Source organism: Cucurbita pepo, chromosome 18, assembly GCF_057944985.1.
Source record: "Cucurbita pepo subsp. pepo isolate OVF chromosome 18, ASM5794498v1, whole genome shotgun sequence".
Lineage (NCBI taxonomy): Eukaryota > Viridiplantae > Streptophyta > Magnoliopsida > Cucurbitales > Cucurbitaceae > Cucurbita > Cucurbita pepo.
In genome coordinates, this window is record NC_141815.1 from 7,751,698 (window position 1) to 7,776,267 (window position 24,570).

At 35.7% G+C, this 24,570-nt stretch overlaps 3 protein-coding genes across 3 annotated transcripts; 2 read left to right on the plus strand and 1 right to left on the minus strand.

Annotated features, from left to right (window-relative positions):
* The first annotated feature begins 736 nt into the window (after positions 1-736).
* On the plus strand, positions 737-3,490 carry LOC111779650 (mitochondrial fission 1 protein A). The gene is made up of 5 exons (XM_023659745.2): positions 737-897; positions 2,383-2,521; positions 2,686-2,807; positions 3,015-3,078; positions 3,183-3,490. Exons 1-5 carry the CDS (start codon positions 805-807, stop codon positions 3,266-3,268), a joined length of 504 nt encoding a protein of 167 aa, XP_023515513.1. The 5' UTR covers positions 737-804; the 3' UTR covers positions 3,269-3,490.
* Positions 3,491-4,091: 601 nt separating this feature from the next.
* LOC111779991 (PH, RCC1 and FYVE domains-containing protein 1-like) lies at positions 4,092-14,193 on the minus strand. The gene is made up of 9 exons (XM_023660219.2): positions 13,506-14,193; positions 10,768-10,854; positions 9,342-9,431; positions 8,695-8,775; positions 8,377-8,571; positions 6,160-8,298; positions 5,562-5,708; positions 4,818-5,197; positions 4,092-4,572 (listed from the first exon to the last, which is right to left on the minus strand). The coding sequence occupies exons 1-9, from the start codon at positions 13,563-13,565 to the stop codon at positions 4,440-4,442; spliced, it is 3,312 nt and encodes a 1,103-aa protein (XP_023515987.2). The 5' UTR covers positions 13,566-14,193; the 3' UTR covers positions 4,092-4,439.
* Positions 14,194-21,321: 7,128 nt separating this feature from the next.
* LOC111780520 (uncharacterized) lies at positions 21,322-22,107 on the plus strand. Its single transcript, XM_023660945.2, has one exon. It carries the CDS (start codon positions 21,366-21,368, stop codon positions 21,990-21,992), a length of 627 nt encoding a protein of 208 aa, XP_023516713.2. The 5' UTR covers positions 21,322-21,365; the 3' UTR covers positions 21,993-22,107.
* Positions 22,108-24,570: the final 2,463 nt, after the last annotated feature.

Consider the following 24,570-nt stretch of genomic DNA (forward strand, 5'->3'; position numbering starts at 1 on the left):
ATAAACCATTTTAGTATTGATGCATCATGACTGTCGATTATTGAATTCATCCAAGCCGTTTCATAGAAACCCGACAGGAAACAAAGCAAAAAGATGTTCGATCACACAAATCTTTTCAATATTGTCGGCTTACCTTTGGTTAGTGGAGATGCCAATGATATGCCTCAATGCTAAAATGGTTTATTCTCGGCCAAGTTTTCCTCTCACAATGCTCCCCTCGTAATGATGTCATGACACTCGCAATTAAAACAGTAAACTACCGGGCGATACGTATCCTTTAAAGAGCTAATGATGATGTTAAATTCACTCGGTTTCTCCTCATCCCTCTCCATCTGAAGATCGTTAGCATGCAGCATCTTTGATCCGTGATTAAATTCAAATTTTAAATCTTTTTAGTAAGTGATTTTAAGTCCAAATAAAGTCGAATCTAAGACAACTACTAACATCACCTCAACCTCTCTCGAAAAATGTCAGAGCCGAATCTGAAGAGTTTTTTTTAGTTCAAGAACAAGTAAACTTGAAGGGACTCAAACTCGAACAATGTTCATCAAATTTGAGTAGTCAAAAGTGAAACGGATCCATCCAAATTTCTAAATATTCTCTTGTATCTCGACTCTTTTCATGATCGTATCGATATTCTTCACCAAAAGATCAAAGGCGGGGTATTACTTAATCTTGAAGCTATAGAAAAAGAAAAAAAAACCCTCATTTAAGTCTTTTCCTTGTGGCTACCATAAAAGATGAACACAGGGAATCCGTATCACTTGAAATACCCAAAACGCAGAAGAAGATTAGAAGAAAAAGATGGAAGCGAAGGTCAGCAAATTCTTCGGGTCGGTCTCCAATTTCTTTTCCGGCGGCGATCACATACCGTGGTGCGATCGCGATGTCATTGCCGTATGTTCATTTACTTTCTTCTTCTTTCTCTACTCATCTTTTAGTTGCTTGATTTATTTTCTTGTTTAGATTACGAGTTGTTTCTGAAATCAGGTTGCTGGGTTCTTAATGAACCATATTTGTAGTGTTTAAGTGAATTTTTGGTATGAATTCTTCGCGTTTGTACTGCAAAACTGTGTTCTAATCGTTAGTGAAATTCTCTTAATTCTTCCAGCTTCCGTATAATCCGATGAATAATTTATGAAGTTATTCAATTTCGTTTTGTGGCTGTGCGGACTTTAAACTTGAAATTTCCCCCTTTCGAATCGTTTATCTGTGCCCTAATATTTCAAATTTTAACGAAAACTGATTCCTCCTTGTGTTTAGGGCTTGTGTTCTTGTTCTTAATCCGCAAGATTGAACATCGTTTACTGGATTTTAATCGTGGGATCCAATGATTCCCGCAGTTCTTCGCGGGTATTACTTAAATTATTGCTTTCACTAATCTTTGCCTTCATTTTCAGCATGTCATCCTTAATGGAACAATCAGTTTTACTTGGTTCTTTAGCTAAGACTATTGGAGACTCATTTGATCTTGTCCATGCGGGGGTAGTTTTAAGGCTAGATTTTTCTATCCCTGCATTTTCTTCATTCTTGATAGCTATCTCTTCTCTGTATCAGACTACAAGATGGCATATGCAGGCATAATCTTTGTTATAGTATGAGCAGTCTAACTCATATATCCATAGTCATTAAAGAAGGAAAGAAGAACAAAAAAGTTATCCTGAAAATTCTATGCCCGTTCGTATCAGATTATAGAATTGTTTTGTGTTTTAGATTTACAAAAACAGTTTTTGTCATGTTTTCTCAATTAGTTATTATATATTTATTAAGTTTAGCATGATTTGAATGTATATCATTGGAGCTGTAGTTTCTTGTTTTTCTCTATGGCTTTGTCATATCTTGTGAGATCTCATATCAGTTGGAGAAGGGAACGAAGCATTCCTTATATGGGTGTGGAAACTTCTCCCTAGCAGACGTGTTTTAAAACTGTGAGACTGACGACAAAAACATAACGGGCCAAAGTGGACAATATGTGCTAGCGGTGGACTTGGGCTGTTACAAATGGTATCGAGCCAAACACCGAGCGGTGTGTGAACGAGGATGTTCGGCCCCCAAGGGGGTGGATTGTGAGATCTCACGTCAGTTGGAGAGGGAAACAAAATATTCCTTATAAGGGTGTGGAAACCTCTCCCTATCAGACGTGTTTTAAAACCGTGAGACTTACGGCGATACGTAACGGGCCAAAGCGGACAATATCTGCTAGCAGCGGGCTTCGGCTTGGGCTGTTACATATCTTTACCTCCATTGTATAGTTATGAAGTAGAAGTTCAAACTTTTTGTTGTGACTGCTTTATTTTGTTAATCTTTATTTGAATAATGCCATCTCTCTTATTATTCTTTGAATGACACCCCTTTTTAAGTCGATATGGTGATGCATTGCAGGGTTGCGAAAGAGAGGTTGCTGACGCCGAAAAGGGCTCATCTGATGAGCTGTTGAAGGAAAGCATCATGCGTTTATCTTGGTCACTTGTTCATTCGAGGCAACCCGAAGATGTACAACGCGGGATAGCAATGCTTGAAGGTGAAGTATTTCGAGGAATTGAACATCTTTGTTTCTTTTTATAAACTTCGAGTTTCCAAAATGTGAGCCTTCAAAGTGCCAACGTTAACGTATAGTTAGCTAGTTACTCGTCTGATACTGTTCGTAAAACTTTCTCCCTTTTCTGTCATTTCTTTACTATGCAGCTGCGCTATCTGGTGATGATAGCCCATTGAAGATGAGAGAGAAGCTTTATCTTCTTTCTGTTGGGTATTTCAGAAGTGGTGACTACTCTAGGAGTAGGGATCTTGTAGAACAATGTCTAACGGTACGATCTCATCCGTGGCATGGATTTCTATGCATAATAATACCTGAGCTTAATACTCGAGCCTATAACTGTAATGCAAAAAGGCGTAAATTCGGTCTTTATACGAATCTGACCCCCTAGCAACTGCCCTTCTTTTCTGTATGAACCATGGATGATTGATTCTTAAAACTTTTGGAGTTCAACCATTTTGGTGTGTTTGATTCTCAGATTGCACCTGACTGGAGACAGGCAAGGACACTGAAGAAGTCGATCGAGGACAAGATCACCAAAGGTATCGATTTCTCCCATACTTCTCATCTTTCCTTATCCGAACGTAATCATAATTCCTCGAAAACTGAACATTTTCATTCGTTATGACTATTGCTTGGAATGTAGACGGTGTGATCGGCATCGGCATTGCAGCAACTGCTGTTGGACTGATTGCTGGTGGCATTGCTGCTGCTGTTTCCAGGAAGAAGTGAGCCAATTACTTGCTTTGAACATTAGAGATCACAGTCTGATTAAATCCTGTTTTAGAATTACTATACTTGAAAGAACTTTGATGTATGATGCTGTTTAGCTATTACTAAGATTTGTTCTGTGATTCTGTTGTATTTTACCTATTTCAATTTGTAAAAACATGATGTTATGAACCTTTTCCTGCGTTGGTAGTTACTTAAGATTATACACATTCTTTCAGCAAATTAGCAAATTTTTAATATGGTTCGTTTTAATAGGGTCCTCTTTGGACTTTCTTTTTTGTGGACTTTCTTTATTCGAGCTTCCCCTCAAGGTTTTTAAAACATATCTACTAGGGAGATATTTTCACACTCTTATAAGGAATGCTTTGTTCTCGTCTTCAACCGATATTGGATTTCACAGCTTAAAAAATCTTTTTCTTTGAAAATTGGCTAATGACGATTTGATTACGATAATTGAATTTAAGGAAGAAAAAGATCAAGAAAGGATGAGACTCCGACATGTCAGGTCTGGGGCATCACTTTCACAAAAACCTAAAGATTCTCCCACCTATCAGCACCTTGTGATCTTCTCAAATATCATTATGAGCTCTCTCCTTATCAAGATGCTCTTCTCAAAGATCATTATGAGCTCTCTCCTTATCGATAAAGCAACTTCGACAAGTGCCAATTTTCAAGAAGTATAAGATATACCAATAGGCATAATTTTTAAAAATAGAAAACTAAAAACAAACCCATTTACAGATGAATCTAAACAAATAACTTCACTCAATAATTATATGTTGGAATAAATGCAAATAATAAAGATTTAGAATAAACTAGAGAGAGGAGAAGATGCTCTTAGAATTTATACAGCAACTGATTTCATCAATAAAAAGCAAGTAGCAGTATTTGTATTTACATTTCTCATAACCCTCACACAACCATGCAGGGGAAGAATGGAAAAAGGAGAACACTAAACCTTAAACACAGAAGAAATCATCAAATCCATCTAATTTTCCTTCTAATTCTCTACTAATTCTTGTCCCTTTCTTAAAACCCCTATCGTCATAGTACTTCCAATCTAAATCTTAATGGTCAATATGATCCAGTTAAGTAGAGAGCTTCGAAATTGAACAAACCTTTTGTTTCCATGTACAAAATGATTTGGTTTCTGTGGCTGTTTGCATATAAGTCAATGAGTCAACTCTTCACCTCCAATGCCTATACTAGACTTATCCATGGCACGTGCGTTATATCGTTCGTAAACTCGTGCACGGTTCTCTGCCCACCATTGCTCTGCTTGCTTCTCTGTAAATCGCTTCCGACTGCATTGAACCAATAATTTAAAGTTCAGAGAAAGTTTTGCATGGAGAAAAGATTATAAAGTAGTAGACTGCTTGCATAAAAAAACGAAATCATAAGAAATGAAAAGGAAAATTTGTTGGTAAACCATTTCTCTTCAAAAAAAAAATTATTTTTCTTTCTAGTCTAATGAGGTATACTTGAATCATGGATACCTGCAGCATTAGTTTATGGAAACCGGGTATAGAATTGGCTAAAACATGCTTACCTGAAACGAACTCGCTTAAGATCCTTGACACCTCCTGATTGTGAGGTGAGTGTAATATATACACCCGGCTCGTCTTGCTCGACCCATTCTGCTTCTTGGCAAGATTCAGTTTCTTTAATTCTATTTCCATTCCTTGCTGAATCCAATTGACTCGATTTACTTTGAGTTGAAGACTGGTTATTTGCAGTGCCTGATCCATTAGAAAGCAACTGGACACATGAACCGTTTGAGTCTGTTTCCAAGGATGTTGCTTGACCACTTAATTGGTCCATAGAGGTGTTGATCAAATGATTGAAGGTTGAACCGAAGCTGAAAGAGGCAGGAGTTGATTTCATGTTACGGGCAGCTCCAACTGGCAGCCTTTCAGCCATTTCCTTCAGCTGTTCACCACCCGATTGATAAAAATTTAGTGTTTACTGAAAATTTTCCGTTGAATTCTCGTATAACATTAAGGGTAAGACTGAAATGCATCATGTATCTTGAAAACAAATGCTTTGTTGGAATAAAACACACAACACAGGCAAGATAACTCGGATTTCTTAAAGATCGATGAATTAAACTTCCACAAAACGAACTGAAAAAATGACAAATGAAAATAGATGGAACAGAACAAAACAAACAAGCTCGACATCTTGGAGTTTTTTTAACTAACAATTAAGAAATACAGTTCCTGCACTTTAGCCTCATGGTTATTAGAAACGGAAACCATGAAGTATTAGAATAGCTCATAATAAACCAACTTACTTGCGCAGTTAGTGACTTGATCACTTCTTTGGCTGCATTGCATCTTGCAGCCTCCTCACTTGCAATTGATATTGCTTCCTTCAACTGTTTACTTGTTCTTTCTAGCTCAACTTCTTGAAGTTGTGCCTTGCGTGTAAGGCTTTCAACCTGAGAGAATATTCGGTTGAGCAAAGTTGTTCTCCAACATGATATTATTTAGTCAATAGAAGAGGGATAAACCTAATAGTGTCTCATATAGAAAATGAAATAATCACATGCCAAAGACAACGCTATCAGAAGATTACAGGCAACTCCTCCATTGTAACCCATTCACACATAAATTTGTGTTATAAGGAAACACCTTGATTAGAGAAATAAACAATAATAATAAGGAAACACCATGTGAATAAATTTGGGATTTTCTTCTGTTAAATGATAACAACAACGTCATTGCAGTCTTAATTAATCAAATCATATAAATGCCAATAAGGATCTAAAAGCAGAAAACAATGTGTTAAATTACAATTTTGATCCCTATGATTAGGAGAAAGTTAGAATTTAGTACCTATGAAACGATGGACTATATTTGTAATTCAACCAAAAAGATGAAAGAAGTTACCTGAGCCCTTAATCTAATAACCTCCTGGCTAAGTCTGTTGTTCGTGCTTTTAGCATCGTTCACAGCAATCCTTGGGGAGGTAAGCCCTCCAAGAGTAGGAGTAGGAGTAGTTGAACGCGGAGGGCTGGGACGCCTAGATATTGGAGATGTAGCTCGAGAAACAATTCTTGATCCAGGAAGAGATGCAGCAAAGAACTTCTTTGAAGTTCCAAAGACGGGGTTAAAAGATTTAGAGATATTAAGAGCTCCCCGCTGGGAACCTCCACTAGGAATTGGCGAGACCCTACTGCTGCTAAATTCCAGTTTCTTGTTTTTCTTTGAAGATTGACTTCCCACTTGCTTAAATGATTCGACTGAAGCAAGCCTAGCAAGTTGAGCCTGTGATTTCACGTGCAACTTATCATTTTTATTCACAAGTTCAGTCGATCCATGATTAATGCTTCCTCTTCTGCTCAGTGAAGATTGAGAAGAAGCGCCCATTTCAATAAATTTTTTTAGCTTATGATAGCAATTATCACAAACACGATAAGCTTTGTTGGGGTTTGGTGCCATTGAAGCCTTTAGAGACTTCTTACTGCTGCAAGAATGACAAAACACAAGACCACAGTTATAACAGTTGTGGCGTTTCCGTTTAAAGTTAAATGGTAAGCGGCAACCAGAACACATGGATTGATCAACACCTGAAACCCACTTATGGAGGCAAATAGCTGCGGTAAAATTGGTGCCACAAGCAATACTTTTAACTTGCTTATCTTTAAGAGCCTCAACTAATGTCGGAGTGTTTCTATCCTCGGTGCTGCCGTGACCTAAACGGCCATTCGCCCCCTTGCCCCATGTGAAAACCTCAGTTCTAGAAGTCAAAACAGCAACATGGTATGCACCACAAGCCAGCTCCTCCACAAAGCTTTTCGAGAGTTTTCCTTCAACTCGTACTGGGAGCTTTCCATCTGCCTGAGGATTCCCTAGCTGACCATAAACAGGGCTTCCCATAGTGTACACATGGCCAGAGTTTGTAAGTGCAACAGTTAAACTATGTCCACAAGCGACTTGACAAAAGTTCGGTTCAACAAGGGCAGCAACACAAGTAGGCACAAGCCTTGCCTCTTTGTCACCATGCCCAAGCCGACCTTTATCTCCATCTCCCCAAGTAAACAGCTTCACTGAAGAGTTGTTATGCGAACCTGGATTTCCAATCATAACTTCTACAATTGCAGCTGTATGCCAAACACCACAAGCAACTCGGACAGTACGTAGACCTTTGAGAGATTCCACTTCTCTAGGTATTGAAATACTTCCTCGATCTCCATGACCAAGAACACCGAATGTGCCATCACCAAAAGTAAATAATTTTCCAGCAGATGTCACCAGTGCTGTATGCCAAGGTCCACAAGAGATAGATGATACATGTAGGCCCTGTAAGGGCCCAGTTACTCGTTTTGGAACCCAGTGGCTTACTTCTTTTCCATGCCCAAGAAGGCCAGAATTATAGGTGCCATCACCCCATGTATACAGATCACCAGAAAGTGTTACAGCACATGTATGATATTCACCACAAGCTACTAGCTCAATGTTTAAATTACTGAGGGCGTCAATAAGCTTTGGATGAGGAGCATCAGAATCTCCTCCATGCCCAAGCCTGCCTCCATATTCCTCGCCCCAGGAGAAAACTTCACCTTGCTTGGTTACCAAGGCAGCATGACGGTTACCACAGGCAATGTTTTGCACATCAAGTACTACAACAGACTCCAAGGCTTTTGGCAGCAAAGAATCCATTTTGCTATCAAAAGAACTTCCAACTCGACAAGTTCCACCACCAAGGACACCTTCACCAGTTCCTTCCCCCCAAATAAAAACATCCCCCAAGGCATCACAATCATCATGTCCTGAACCTTGGCTTGATGAGCTGACAGCACTAGATAGACTAACCCTAAAAGCATCCATCGGAACTGCTTTCATGTGGCCATGCATGCTATCTGAGCCTCCAGATGATACAGAATGAACTGAACCACTTGCAGAATCTGAGTGGAAGAAACCTTTAGGAGGAATATTGTACAACATTACATCTGATAATGCCTTATCCAGACCATATTTTGGAGGACTTCCATAAGGACTGTGAAGTCTAATCTGCTCTCCAGCTTCCTGAAAATTTATGTAACGATAGATTGATTTAATTTGATTTGAAAACTCTGAGAACTGGAATACTAAAGAAATATATACCTTTTGCACGCTGTCATTGCTACTAAATGGGGAATGCAGGGGAGAACTTCTTTGTGTAAACGTTCTAGGACTATTTATTTCAGACAGCATCCCATCACTCCGTGATTCAGTTCTCCACTTTCGGTTATGGATACGTGAAATTAATGCTTTTAAGCCACTAAACCAGACCTCAGTTTCATCTTTATCCTTGCATATCTAGTACATTATACATAAGAACACAATAGAGTTACTCATGTACCAAATAGCTCTTACAGAACACCAAAAAGCATCAAAAAAAGAAGTTCAGTACTAGTGTAAATAAGTGAAACAATCGCTCACCAAATCAAGCGATCTATCATTATATATTAGAGAAAATGATTGACATTCCTTCTCCGGCCGTGGATATCTTTGAAAGATAGGCTGAAAAATTAGAACCACAATTAATTAGTGCATGTCAGGAACACAACTTATTGCTTACCCCATAGAAATCTTCAAATTTATTTTGGACCTAAACAAGGATATTGACTAGGTATGAGAAAAAGATCATCAAGTTATACATTCCAAATGGACAAAATTTTTGTGATTTCTTTCGAATGCTTTTGTAATTTCTTTCCTTTCAATGAAATGGTTTCTTATCTAAGAAAATAAAAAGGTAAAGAATGATATGAACATGACAACCCATTAGCATCGTGAACTTTTAACTATAAAATTGAAACTGAAAAGTTGTCACTAAAAGCAACTCTTACAATAATAAAATTCAAAAAGATAATTGGGTTCTAACACTATCTTACCTTCTTCACTCACATACAATAACATTAAAGTTTAATATTGGACCTTCAAGCAATATCATGAGAAACATCCGCAAAAAATAGTTATTTGATTTGCAGACCAGCAAATTATTATTATTTTGAATTGGATACTCACAAATAATAGTTAATTTGAATTGCATACTAGCAACTAACAGTTATCATGAATTGGAGACTTACAGTCCGTTGCCCAGAAATAATTCTAGAGACGTGGCTTAGCTTAAGGTGCTTCTCCTCTTTCCCCGAGAACCATATCAGAATAGACTCATCCTGAACCCATAAAGATATTACTCAGAATCTTTGCAATGGGAGTGCAAGGGAAATTCAGAGACAAGCTGAATAATGGCTAATTCAATATCCACCCATTAAAACCACCACCTCACAAAGAAAAGAGATTACAATTATATGCCTTCTTGCATAGAATTATATGAATAGGCATACATATTTATGAAAAGTAGTAATGCATGAAGGTAAATATTCATCAACAACACCTGAAGAGAAACATAGAACCTAACGAGGGACCAGACATCACTCGAGTTTTTGTCAACCCTCTAAAGATCTTATTGTTCCTCGTTCCCTTAAAGATTTAGTGCACAAACACCTGATTGCCACAAAAAAAACTTCCTCTCTTGAAATGGTAAATGGAGAAAAAACTCTTGGATTATCTCCCTCTAACATTTATGTTTAGCAAATTAAAAGTCAAACGCTTCAAAGAAAAACTCAAAAACATCCGAAGAAAGTCACAACTCCAAAGAATATGATCAAGATCATCATCCGCCCTCCAACAAAGAATGCAACAAAATGATCAGGTCAAAGAGAGCATCTTTCTCAATTACTAATCCAAAGTGTTAGCTCTTCCGTGAATGACTTGCTAAATAATGTAACCTTCTTTGAAAATTTCACCTTTCACGAAGAAAAAAACATACTCAAAAGAGGGAAAGATTCACCAGAATGTGCAAGAACCAACTACAACAAAAACCCTCAACAAGGTTAGAACTCCAAAAACGAATAAGAGAGCCATAACATCCATCATTTCCTACCGACAATTGACCACGAAATCCCAACGTAAAAAGGGAGAGATCCTAGAAAGATAAAATACATCTGCCACTAAACAATTTCTCGTAAAGGAGAAATGATAGGAACGTGTAAACGTAAAGCAAAGAGCTGTTTCCTATAACTACTTATCCAGGAACTTAGCTATGATATTATGCACACTCGTAACAAGACTGATGGGCCTAAACTCCTAAACCCTATTTTATAGACTTCAATAAATATAATCTGTAAGATACAGACTTGGCAACGCCAACTCAATATATTGGTCATTAGTGCCTTTGTAATGCCAAGTTCACGATTGGGTTGTATTAAATGCACTCTTTTCGCTCATTTGTTTCTCCTAAATATGAAGAAACAACAAATTATCATCTCATGGTTACATCCATCAAATAGGTAGAAAATACACCGGAAGAAAAACCCAAAGGTTTACTACTAATCATAAGCAATAAAAGATCATACAAATAGAAGTAGTTGAAGAGTTATGCACTTAAACAATAAGCTCTTGCACGCTTTTGTATTCCTTTTTCATCTGGAAAAACAAGACTGTACTCACATTGGAAAGGCGGAAAGGACAAAATTTTGGCTTCCCTCTTCTTCCATACTTGAGCAAGTAGGCTCCTTTCTTCAAAGCAGTAATGGCCTTTAAGAATAATAAAGAGGCAAAAATACTGTCTCAGCATCATTACCAAATTAACTTTTGAGTTAAAAGATTAACATAAAGCATGGAGAATCTATCATAAAATTCTTGTGTGCTCTTGCATATATAAACTTTACGAAAGGTAAACCAGAGTTAGATTAACCAAGCATAGAAACAAACTCTTGGAATAATATGGAAAATCTATTTTTTAAAAGGAAACAACACTTCTCATTAGATCAGGAAGCTTTGATCTTGATAAGCTTGAAGCCATCTGACCATGAATAAAATCTATCCTAAAAAATTCTTTGGTTATGCTCTAGCCAAGTGTCTGAGAGAATAGCTTTAGAAGCATTTATCCAAAGAAGCTCGACCTTGGTTCAAACCAACTTGATAGCGACTCATGAGATTCTCCCTCTCTAAGTTTCAGCACCGTCTATCCTCTCTGCAGAGGCACTGGAGGGCTGTAAAAGGGAGGATAAGGTGGCCCAATCTGCAATTTCACCCATGAGGTTTCTTCTCAAGTGGAAATTCCAAGATTCAGCGTGAATGTTCCATGAGTTGACAATGGTGGCTTCTTTTCTAAGCGAGAGGCATAATCAGGGATATTGAAGGCTTGTACTACCCAGCCACACATCCTTCCAAAAGAAAGTACCATTACCCACCTTGGTAGATATATGAGCATAAACAACATGTTTCACCCTATCGATGGATTTCCAGGTGTATTAGAAAATCGAAGATTAGAGGTGTGGATCTTAATTTAACCCACATGGAAGTTTCAATAATACAATACTCCACCCTTTTCCCTACAATCAACTAAGATGATCTTCCCTAAAGTATCAAGACTGAGGGCTTATGACACTCCAAACCAATGAAGCCTGATTATCCTTTTCTCTTCCATGTAAAGTTCCCTTTGTTGTAAGTTGTCATGAAGAATAGGTTCATGCATCTCCTATACATGTATTGGCATTTGTTCAGTTCATAACTCTCATTTATTTGATTCATCTCTCATTTATTCGGTTCATAACCCTTTTGGTTCATAACTCTCATTTATTTCGTACATCTCTCTTTATTTGGTTCATAACCTTTTTTGGTTCATCTTCCATTTTGATACATGAATTATCTTGATTCATGTATGACATTAATGCTTCTATGCCTATATAAAGGGTTGTTTAGGATGGTTGAGATGTATTGAATTTGAGTGTCATTTTGTATTCGTTGAGTGACATTTGGGAGGAACTTTGTTGAGAGATTTTGTAGTGTGAGAGTGTAAGATATACACTTTGTAAACACTTTGATTGTTGAGATTAGTTGCTACCCGTGGATGTAGTAGAATTTCTTCTCTTCGAACCATGTAAATCTTTGTGTCTCTTTGTTTCATTTCTGTTTGTGGGTGTGTGAGTGTGATCGATATTGCTTCCTCTTTCATTACAACACCCTTAGTATTTCTACTTCATTACAACATTCTCTCTCATAACACCTACTTTTATTTTTAAGAGAGACGAAAAATATTCGTTGACGATGAATTCACAACAGGGGAAAAGGACCCGAAGCTAAAGTATTACAAAAAAAGATCTTCCACTAGCCCAAAAGAATGCAAAGACTAAAAAATATTTTGGGATAAATCTCAACCGCCTACTTTTTGTAATATTAGCAACTCTCTTCGTTAAAAAATATGTGGGGATGGGAATTTGAACCTCTAATCTTCTGGTCGAAAATGCAATCTTAACCAATGAGGTATGTTCGAGTTGGGTTTGTAATGTTAGCAATTAACAAAATTACAAAAGTTTAGGACACCCAATTCTTGTGCTTCTTAGAGATATAAATGCACACCAAACAAAATCCCTTTATCACGTTGTGATGCAAAAGTATCACTTAACTGAACTAGAGAAGGAGATGAAAGAAGAGAGCAGAGGTAACAAAAGGCAGCAACATGAGGTAAAATCAAAATTATTTTCACTACCGTTGTAACGGCCCAATCAACCACTAGCAAATATTGTCCTCTATGGGCTTTCCCTTTCGGACTTCCCTTAAAGTTTTTAAAACGCGTCTACTAGGGAGAAGTTTCCACACCCTTAATCGTTCTCCTCCCCAACCGATCTGGGATCTCACAATCCATCCCCCTTCGGGGCCCAGCGTCATCACTAGCACTCGTTCCATTCTCCAACCAATGCGGAACCCCCTAATCCACCCTCCTTCGAGGCCCAGTAACGCTGGCACATCGCCTCATGCCCACCCCCCTTGGAGGTTCAGCCTTCTTGCTAGCACATCGTCTAGTGTCTGGCTCTGATACCATTTGTAACGACTCAAGCCCACTGCTAGTAGATATTGTCCTCTTTTGGGTTTCCCTTTCGGGCTTCCCCTCAAGGTTTTTAAAAACGCATATGCTACGGAGAGGTTTCCACACCCTTATAAAGAATGTTTCGTTCTCCTCCCCAACCGACGTGAGATCTCACAACCATGGACATAGGATAACCGAGGGAACCAAAGGTTGATGATTCAACCGAGAGCAAAAATAGGCATAAAATCTAAGCTCAACATCACAATTTAAGCAACAAAACAAAAAGATAGGCATTTTCCTGAATCTCGAATTACTGAATTACACAGATAACTACGTCGAAACATAACAAAAAGGATTGAAGATGTGAAAAAAGCACCTGTTCAACATCTCTCTCGACAGCCCCAGTCCTACTAAGATCCTGAGCCGTCCTCTCCATCCCGGACGAGAAAACGCCGCCTCGTTGCCAATTACAATACCTCCGCCATAATCACCAACAACTCATCCATTTTCAAAGAGAAAACCTTCCATTCATGAACCCGTTCAGACACTGATCACTCTCCGACAAAGCCTCTCAAATCCACAACCTCAGACAAAACCTAAAACTCCATCAATCAATCAATCAATCAATCATCACAACAACCACTCCGTCAGTCCGCGTACAGTTCGTCCAGCTAGAGAAATAACTAATACCACAAGCTCTCAACAAAGCAAGCTCTAATCGCTCAAGCAAGAACGGAAACTACCAAAGTGAAGACTGTCGAGGCATGCACCCACCTAGACTCCAAAAACCACCAGATTCCTTTTCTTTAATCCATCTACAAACCCCAATTGATCGAAAAAATGCGGCAAAACTTCAAGCAATCAGATGGTGAAGACATCTTGAAGCTCGGAAATGCTTGTGAGGTAGATAACACGAAGCAATGTGGGGGAAACGAGGAAACGAAACAGATGATCGAACTCCAATTCCATGGAAGAAAAGGTAAAGCAGAAATGGTGGCTGGAGAGAAAGCTGAGATAGAGAGGGTGATTGGGGGCAAAATGGGAAACAGCTGAGCTTTCACTCATACCATCATAGTATGTGTCCTAAACATTCAATTCCATTCCATTTTCACTTCTTTTTTTTTTTTTGGTGGAAATTATACAAAATGCATTTTTAATTTTTATTATGTTTTTTAAATTTTCAATTTTTCGTTCGTATTTTTAAAATTTGAAATGATTATTTCATCTCGACGTAAGATGTGATATGTGGATTAAGGACGTTCATTGATCAACATCGATAAGACGATGTAAAAGACTTGACATATCGATTTGGAGATAACTCTAACAAAAAATAAAATAAAATAAGAATAAAAGTGTGAGAGCCCACGTCGATTGGAGAGTAAAACGGAACAGTGTAGAAACCTCTTCCTAGTATACGCGTTTTAAAACCATAAGGTAGATTAGGAAATTTAGGGATGATGAAAGTCGCACATCGGCTAATTTAGAGAATGATCATGGGTTTATAATCAAATAATACTATCTCCATTCACTTGAGGCCTTTTGGGGAAGCCCAAAGTAAAGGGATGAGAGCTTATACTCAAAGCGGACAATATCATACCATTTTGGAGAGTCGTGATTTCTAGCATGGTATTAGAGTCATGCCCTAATTTATCGTGATTTCTAGCATGGTATTAGAGTCATGCCCTAATTTATTGTGATTTCTAGCATGGTATTAGAGTCATGCCTTAAACTTATCGTGATTTCTAATATGGTAGTAGAGTCATGCCCTAATTTATCGTGATTTCTAGCATGGTATTAGAGTCATGCCCTAAACTTATCGTGATTTCTAGCATGGTATTAGAGTCATGCCCTAATTTATCGTGATTTCTAGCATGGTATTAGAGTCATGCCCTAAACTTATCGTGATTTCTAACATGGTATTAGAGTCATGCCCTAACTTATCGTGATTTCTAGCATGATATTAGAGTCATGCCCTAAACTTATCGTGATTTCTAGCATGGTATTAGAGTCATGCCCTAAACTTATCGTGATTTCTAACATGGTATTAAAGTCATGCCCTAACTTATCGTGATTTCTAGCATGGTATTAGAGTCATGCCCTAAACTTATCGTGATTTCTAACATGGTATTAGAGTCATGCCCTAACTTATCGTGATTTCTAGCATGATATTAGAGTCATGCCCTAAACTTATCGTGATTTCTAGCATGGTATTAGAGTCATGCCATAAACTTATCGTGATTTCTAACATGGTATTAAAGTCATGCCCTAACTTATCGTGATTTCTAGCATGATATTAGAGTCATGCCTTAAACTTATCGTGATTTCTAGCATGGTATTAGAGTCATGCCCTAACTTATCGTGATTTCTAGCATGATATTAGAGTCATGCCCTAAACTTATCGTGATTTCTAGCATGGTATTAGAGTCATGCCCTAAACTTATCGTGATTTCTAACATGGTATTAGAGTCATGCCCTAACTTATCGTGATTTCTAGCATGATATTAGAGTCATGCCCTAAACTTATCGTGATTTCTAGCATGGTATTAGAGTCATGCCATAAACTTATCGTGATTTCTAACATGGTATTAAAGTCATGCCCTAACTTATCGTGATTTCTAGCATGATATTAGAGTCATGCCTTAAACTTATCGTGATTTCTAGCATGGTATTAGAGTCATGCCCTAACTTATCGTGATTTCTAGCATGATATTAGAGTCATGCCCTAAACTTATCGTGATTTCTAGCATGGTATTAGAGTCATGCCCTAAACTTATCGTGATTTCTAACATGGTATTAGAGTCATGCCCTAACTTATCGTGATTTCTAGCATGGTATTAGAGTCATGCCCTAAACTTATCGTGATTTCTAACATGGTATTCGAGTGATTTCTAACATGGTATTAGAGTCATGTCATAAACTTATCATGATTTCTAACATGATATTAGAGCCATAGTCGTGCCAATAGTTTTTTGGAGTCAAACCTCCTTGAAGGCATAGTAAAAAATGACTAAGACTCCAAAAGATAAAGGAGTCGAGCCTCGATTAAGGGGAGGCGTACTTTGTTCAAGAGGAGATGTTGGATCATGCATAATCAATGTATACTATCTTCATTGCCTTCGGGCTTTTTGGGAAGCCCAAAGCAAAGTCATGAAAGCTTATACTCAAAGTGGACAATATCATACCATTGTGGAGAGTCATGATTTCTAACAGAAACCTCTCCCTAGTATACGCGTTTTTAAAACCGTAAGGTATATGATAATACGTAACAGGTCAAAGCAAACAACATCTGTAGTGGTGGGCTTGGGCTCAGGCGGTTACATTTCATGGTTACATTTCATAGAAGCAGAAGAATGTTTTTTTTTTTTTCTTTCAATATTTCATGATTTTTCAAAATCCTACATACAAAACATCGTTTTAATAATACGATGCGACATATAGTAAATCTTTTATGCATAACAACATCATCATCTAATAAAACATTTTAACATTTCAATATTTCATGACTTCAAAAACCCACTAAAGAGCTCAATTCTCTCGTTCAACAGTGTTTGTAATAGCTCAAGCCTACCGCTAACATATATTGTCTTCTTTAGGCTTTTCCTTTCGAGTTCCGCTCCAAATTTTTAGAACGCCTATGTTAAGGAGCTAGAAATAAAGGAGGAATCCAATCAAATGTGTGAGGTCGGTACTGTGTAACAACCTTATAATAACCTTGGGATGTTGACAAAAAATTTACATGCAAGTCCTTATGGCCTCTCAAACATCTAACGATGCAAAACTCTCACTTATACTATGGTAACCTCCTCGAACAACTTCTTCATTTGAGGTTGTTAGACAACTCGTGTTCATTTAAGACTTTCACCTTATAATAACCTTTAGATGTTGCTTCAAAAATCTGCATATTTCTAATAATTACGGAATGCAAATTTAAATAATTATTGTCGTTTATTTCATACATCCAACGATGCAAAACTGTCAGTCATATTGTCGTAACCTTCTCGAACACTTCTTCATTTGAAGTTGCTAGAGTACTCGTGGTTGACCCTCTGAAAAACCATATTGTTCAACTAATATCATTGAATTGGAAAATTTATGGAAGTTTGAAAAAGAAATTCAACACGTGTATTTTCACCACCTTTGTCCAAATATCAACGGTATTGTGGTAATTTACACCATCTTTTTTTTTAATTAAAAAACGATCTAAAAAAATGAAAACTTTGGACTTAAACGCCTATTAGAGTCTTTAAGGGTGATCATGAGTTGGGTTGAGTTAGGTCGGGTCAAATTCGAACGTTTTTTAGACCCAATTTAATGGTTCGAAAAATTTTTTTAGAACTCAAACAACCCTCGTTACCAATGAACCCAACCCAACCTAATCCAACCATAAAATTTAAGTAGTTACGTGGTTCCAGTCCTTTCTTCCAAATTTATTTTTAATAAAAATTCATAAAACATCTATTTATTTATTTTTAAATATTTAATTAAAATTTATCACCCAACTTCAATATATATTTTGAAAAATTACCTTCTAAATATTTAAAAATTATTTTTAAAATTAGTCAGAGAATAATTAATTATAAAATTAAATGAAAATAAAAAATATATATTTATATATAATTTTATCATAACCAAAAATATTTTTTTTAAAAGATTAACTATAAATTCGTGGAACCCATTAATCAACTTAATCCATAAATTTTGTTTCTATTTGAACCCAATCTAACCCAAACTGTACACGTTCAATTGCATTGATCGGGTTTTTTCAGCACTCTTAATAGTCTTCCAATCTTATTAATTTGATCTTTTCATACTAAAAATTTTAGAGTTCAAGGGCCCGAGCCCCCTAAGCCTATGATAGATTTGTCACTACGGACTGAAGTTAGGAGATTCAAACATTTGACTTTTTTATCGTGTTTATACCAGTTGAGTTGTGCATATAAAATTAACATATTACGTCTAGTGTATGACCATGTGCTAAAATCATGTCACACCTACCAAGGTTAAAACGTCTCAAAATGTACTATATAATACGTGACTAATTGTCAATTCTTCCTACCTAAGTTATACACGTGGTTGCTACTTATTTGCTTTTAGCCTATAATAGACAGATTTCTAAACTATTTTGTTAGGAATGAGACCAGAGGCTCGAGCATGAGTTGATTCTGCCAACAACAACCCACATTCTAGTTAGTTGACTTACTCGTGGATGAGAATAAATGACACACAACCACTATTTCTCGATTAATTTTAGTTAATATCTTAATTATTTCCCTTACGAAAATTTAAGATTTAAATTGATACGAGTATTAGTTGGATATTTTAACGAGGAAATTGAGAAATATGAGTTCGGTCAAAGGTCAACCATCTTAATATTTATAATATACATTAAATAGTTACTGATGCCTACATATCTCCTCTCGTGACGTGGTCTCGTTGGTTGAGTTGCCATGTAGGCATTTTTATATTACAAAATTTATATCTTTCATTTAATTTATAATAATAAAAAAACCTTAATTACATTTTTTAATTTGGTCAATTTCGAACATTTTGAATGATAGGAAAAAAACCAAAAATAAAAAATAAATAAACAAAATAAATCACTAATAAAATTTTGTTCAATGAAAAATATTGTATTCATAATTGTATAATAAGTAAAAATATATTTTTTTTAAATTAACAATAAATTCGAGCTCGAGTTAATGTCAGAATTCATGAACTGACCCAATTCATAAAATTTTTATTTATTTAAATCGAACTAAATCTAAAATAATTTAGAGATTGAAGTGACCCAATTCATAAAATTTTTATTTATTTAAACCGAACTAAATCTAAAATAATTTAGAGACTGAACTGACCCAATTCATAAAATTTTTATTTATTTAAACTGAACTCATTTAATTAAATGTATTTTATACGTATTTATATTTTTTAAAGACCTAAATGGGATTTCCACTCACTACCCTTTCCCTACTTATAATGTGGTTTGACTTGGAATTTTCTAACTTTTATTTGCATTTAATTTTAATTAAATTTTGGGGACCACGAGTCATTTGACTTAGCCACATAAGTACCATACAAGTAATTATATAGTTGCAATAAAAATAAAATAATAGCGTCTACTCCTCAATTAACCCAGGTTTAACGTGTGTGTAAATGTTGAAATTAAAATTATTAAAATTATTAGTGTTTTCATATGACTCGATAACCTGACCAATTCGAACAACTCAACTCAATCTAATTTTTGAAAACCAATAATTCGGGTTGGTTCGTGAGTTGACATTTTTTTGTTGGGTCAACAAGACCAACTCAAAAAGAGTGTTACTTCCAACCTAACCCAGCTTCTAAAATTATTACGAAGATTAAGAATATTTGATATTTGTTATTGTTATGTTGTGACTTATAAATGTTTGGTGTTTGCGCATTATGAGATTTTAGTTATTAGTGCAATATGCATTTTTGAATAAATAGGATTTAAAAAAAGTAACTTGAAAGTATAGGGTTGAGTTGGACTGTGAGTTGTGTTCGAGTTGTTTAGGTCACCAACCCAGCCAACTTGACTCGTATTCAATCAGTATTCGAGTTATTAATGTAATTTCGAGTTGGTCCAAAAGATTTTCTGAACCCAACTTGCGTACACCCCTAATTAAAATCTTAAGTTTTTAATTTTTATTTTTTTTGTCGAGTAGATATATATAAATAAAATTATTTATTAAATACAAAATTAAAAGTTTAATATGCTAAATATATATATATATATATATATATATATATATATATATATATATGAATATTATAAAAGAAAAAAATTTGTTTGTTGGAAAGTCAATATTAATTATGGGTATTTTAGGAAATGCAATTTTTATAGCTATTAATTTAAAAATTGCCATATTTTTTAATTATATATATATATATATATATATATATATATATATATATATATATATATATATATATATATATATATATATATATATATATATATAAGGAATAATGATTTAAACCTATGCTCATTGGTGCTAATTTATTCAAATAAAATAAACAATTCTTTAAAAAAATATGAATTAGAATAATTACAAATTTATTCATAGATTAAATAATTGAAAAATAAGATTCATATTGCATACCAAACCCTAAACTATTACAAATTTAAAAATAATATCAATTGATCTCTATATTAAATTTAATAAACTAATTAATCATCATAGTTGTATATAATTCAACCACGAAATTTGAGTAAGGGTTCATATAATTATGTTCAAATTGACGATACTCATTGTAACCCTAAATCGAGCAACATGGGTCCACACAAATTGGGTTGAGTCGAGTCAGGAAAATCTTTTGGATCAACCTAAAATTTCGGGTTGGTTAGCTTTGGTGACCCAAACAACCCGAACAGAGTTCACAACCCAATCCGACAGTTACATTAATAATTAAAATCTTATAAAACTCCAATATTAAAAATTCACAAGTCACAACGCATCCTTAATACTCAATTCATATAATTACGTTCAAATTGTAACCCTAAATCGAGTAACAGGGTTGCACACAAATTGGGTTGGGTTGAGTCGAGTCAGGAAATTTTTTTGGATCAATCTAAAATTTCGAGTTGGTTAGGTTGATGACCCAAACAACCCGAACACAATTCACAACTCAATCCGGCCGTTACATTAATAATTAAAATCTCATAAAACTCCAATATTAAACATTCACAAATCAAATGCATCCTTAATATCAATCGCGAATGTCAAAAATTATTAATCTTCATAGTAATCTTAAAACTAGAACAGGGTTGGGTTGGGGTCGGGTCCTGATCATATTTTGGACGGGTCGAGTTGATCAGGTTGACCAAACTAAAAAAAAATGTCAACCCGCAAATCGACCCAAATTTTCGATTTTCTAAAAACTCAACCCATCCAAACCGTAACAAATCTAACCCAACCCAACCCAACGTTTATAATTTGGGTTCAACATAATCAAACTTCGTTAAATTCTCGAGTCATTATATATATATATATATATATATATATATATATATATATATATGTGTGTGTGTATACGTGGATATTCAACGCCGTCATCCCTGACTACCGACCTCTCATGAAAAATCTAAAAACAAACAAATCTCCCAATTGATATAAAATCCCCAAATCTCTCTTCCTCTCTCTCCTCCCTTCAAATCTCTCTCTCTCCTCTCCGTCTCTCTCTCTCCCCTCTCTCTCTCTCTCTCCAATTTCAAATGGGGAATGCAATGTCTCCATGTCTTATACCCCCTTCCATTACCAACCGCCACCGCTCCTCCGCCGTGAAGCTCATATTCTCCAGCGGGCCCACCAGAATCCTCGCCGGAAGCCACCACTTCGCCGGAGAGATCATGTTCCAATTTCCCGACATGATAGTCTGCCACGCTGACTCCTTCTTCATCGGCCACCGAATCCCATCCTTAGCCATTGAAGACAAGCTTCTCGCCGGCGAAACCTACTTGGTTCTCCCCATCGATCGATTCTCCTTGAACGACGTTCTCTCGACGTCGTCGCTCGCTGCCATCGGCGCCGGGAATGAGGAGGCGGCGGAGAAATTCTCGAGTTCGTGTCCGTTTGAGTACGTCCGAGGGCGGAATGGGAAAGCGCTGATTAAGGTCATGCCGGAGTTTATTGTTCGGTTGGTTTCTCCCGGCGGCGCGTACGGCGGAGAGGGTGGTGGGTTTTTGTGTAGCACGCCGGAGTTGAAGAAGCATTACGATCAACTCGTCGGAACATCGAAGGGGCAGGTTTGGTCGCCGTCGTTGGAGACTATTTCGGAGTATAAAATTAGGTATTCGCCCTGTAGATTTGTTGGGATTAAAGTTAAACAAAAGGAAGGCTAAATATGTCATTTCACCCTCTTTTTTATTTTTTTATTTATTTTTCATTTTCCCTTTCTTGTGAATTGTACAAAAAAGAAAGCGAAATTTGAGTAATATTATTCTTATTTTTAAATTATATTACCTGGTTTTGTTGAATTCTATTTTAGGGTTTAGTTTTTTTTAAAAAAAAAAAATTATTATTAAAAAAAATATTGGAGTTTAATTATGTGTATAATATAAGGGTAGATACGTAAATTCACTTGTTAATCCCGGGGATATCGGGATTCCACATTTTGAGTTTGTAGTGTACTATTACCCTGCTTGATAAACACTAATTCCGCGGAAAAAAAACATAATTTTAAAACAACGAAATAATCATTGAATTGGCTTTAACTTTAATAACGTGAGTATAACTTAACTCGTTATAGTCATATATGTTTGACTAAGAGCGAAATGGTATTAATGTCATGAGAGAATTCGAACTAACGACTTATAGAAGAACAAAACTTTTAGAAAAAATATAAAATAATAATAATAAAACTGAGAGAAAGTATTGAATTGGGTTTACCTTGATGATGAATATCGAGAAGAAGAAAACTTGTTTCTAGACTCGAGATTTGAATGTGTAACGGTTCAAACTCACCACTAGTAGATATTGTTCTTTCTTAGTGCTGACGTCAAAATGGACAATATTTACTAGGAGTGAGCTTGAGCTGTTGTAAATGGTATTAGAGCCAGACACGGGGCGAAGTGCCAACGAGGACGTTGGGTTCCCAAAGGGTGGATTAGGAGAACGAAACATTTCTTAAACCAAACAATATCTACTAGTGGTAGACTTGTGTTGTTACAAATAGTATTAGAGCCAGACACCATGCGATGTGCCAATGAGGACGCTGAATTCCCAAGGGAGTGGATTACAAGAACGAAATATTTCTTATATGGGTGTGGAAACTTTTCCCTGGTACATACGTTTTAAAATCGTGAGACTGGCGGTAATATATAAGAGACTAAAACGGACAATATCTACTAGCGGTGAGCTTGGGTTGTTACACATGGTACAAGAGCCAATGTCAACGAGAACGCTGGGTTCCCAAGGGGGTAGATTAGGAGAACGAAACATTTCTTAAACCGAACAATATCTACTAGGGATTGTGCTGTTATAAATGCTATTAGAGCCAGACATCATGCGATGTGCCAACGAGGATGTTGGATTCTCAAGGGGGTGGATTAGGAGAACGAAATATTTTTTATAACTGTGTGAAAACCTTTCCTTAGTACATACGTTTTAAAATCATGAGACTAACAGAGATATGTAAGAAGCTAAAATAGACAATATCTACTAGCGGTAAGCTCGAGCTATTATAAAATCAATCTACAAGATAGTTTAATCAAGACTACTTAAACGACGACTACTGTTATGTTGCATTATTTGTGTTCGACAATTGTTTAGGGTTTTGGTTGGTTTAATTCAAATAAAGTTGTTAGTATTAGACAATTAGAAACGAAGAAAAATGGGTGTAGATGACATATCAATTATGAATTATTTAAAAGGGTTTTCAGTCAAATATTTCAACTCATTTTAATTATTTAATGGATTTCCTGTTATTTCGGTTCAAAACTCGAAATTTGGGGTTTATTAAGTTGGTGACTCGAACAACCTAAATAAAGTTTACAACCCAACCCAATTCAACGCTCTATTCTTCGGTTGAGTTGGGTTGTCAGATTATTTTTAATTATTTAAAAATTTTATTTATCTACGATACATGTTACATTAACAATTAAAATTTCATACACTGTCACAATACATCATTAACATCAGTTACAAACGTTAAATATTTTTAATATTTATAATAATTCTAAAATAATATAGGGTTGGTTTAGATTGTAACCCTGATTTTAAGTTGGTCGAGTTGACCAGACTAAAAAATGTCGACATGAACTGACCAAATTTATATATTTTTGGGTTGGTCGGGTTGAGTTAGATTTTTTTTAAAAAAATTTGGGTTGGAAATCTAGGTTAGTCGGGTTTTCGGGTCTATGATTATTTAAATTGTAAAAATAATTTATACAATTGATTATTCAAATTTTAGAAAATTACATTAATGACGCAATTGAAATTATAATCATAATTTTATATTATGATTTCTATATTATGCAAACCATAAAGTTGCCCAATTTTATTTTTATAATATAAAATATTTCTAGATTCTTGCAAACAATAATACTTTTTAAAATTGTATTTAAAATTTTAAAAATAGTTATAATATACAAATATAATTCATGAAATAAGTAAATTATAAAGCTAAAAACCACCCTTATCCCTATTTATACAAAATTACTGACAATTATTATTATTTTTTGGGGCGAACAGGTCAGTTATGTGAAAATCAAATTTTATGGATAATCTTGACGTATGATCGAGCTCGGGTCACGTTTTATAGAAAATATTTTATGAAACGTGAGCGATGAAATGTGTTAAAACAGTTTGAGAGAAAGTAATATTATAGACTAAAAGCGAATAAGCAACAACCATAGCTTTGATATCATATAATTCGGGTTAGAAGAATTAACGACTAATCACATCCACTTACAGTACATT

Bases quoted from the DNA above. Each gene is read 5' to 3' on its own strand.
- LOC111779650 (XM_023659745.2), top strand. From the start codon at position 805: ATGGAAGCGAAGGTCAGCAAATTCTTCGGGTCGGTCTCCAATTTCTTT. The intron at 2,522-2,685 runs GTGAAGTATTTC...TTTACTATGCAG, and splicing joins CGGGATAGCAATGCTTGAAG to CTGCGCTATCTGGTGATGAT. The intron at 2,808-3,014 runs GTACGATCTCAT...TTTGATTCTCAG, and splicing joins TTGTAGAACAATGTCTAACG to ATTGCACCTGACTGGAGACA.
- LOC111779991 (XM_023660219.2), bottom strand. From the start codon at position 13,565: ATGGAGAGGACGGCTCAGGATCTTAGTAGGACTGGGGCTGTCGAGAGA. The intron at 9,432-10,767 runs GTGAGTACAGTC...TTATGGGTTCAG, and splicing joins GTCCTTTCCGCCTTTCCAAT to GATGAGTCTATTCTGATATG. The intron at 4,573-4,817 runs GTAAGCATGTTT...GGTTCAATGCAG, and splicing joins CTTAAGCGAGTTCGTTTCAG to TCGGAAGCGATTTACAGAGA.
- LOC111780520 (XM_023660945.2), top strand. From the start codon at position 21,366: ATGGGGAATGCAATGTCTCCATGTCTTATACCCCCTTCCATTACCAAC.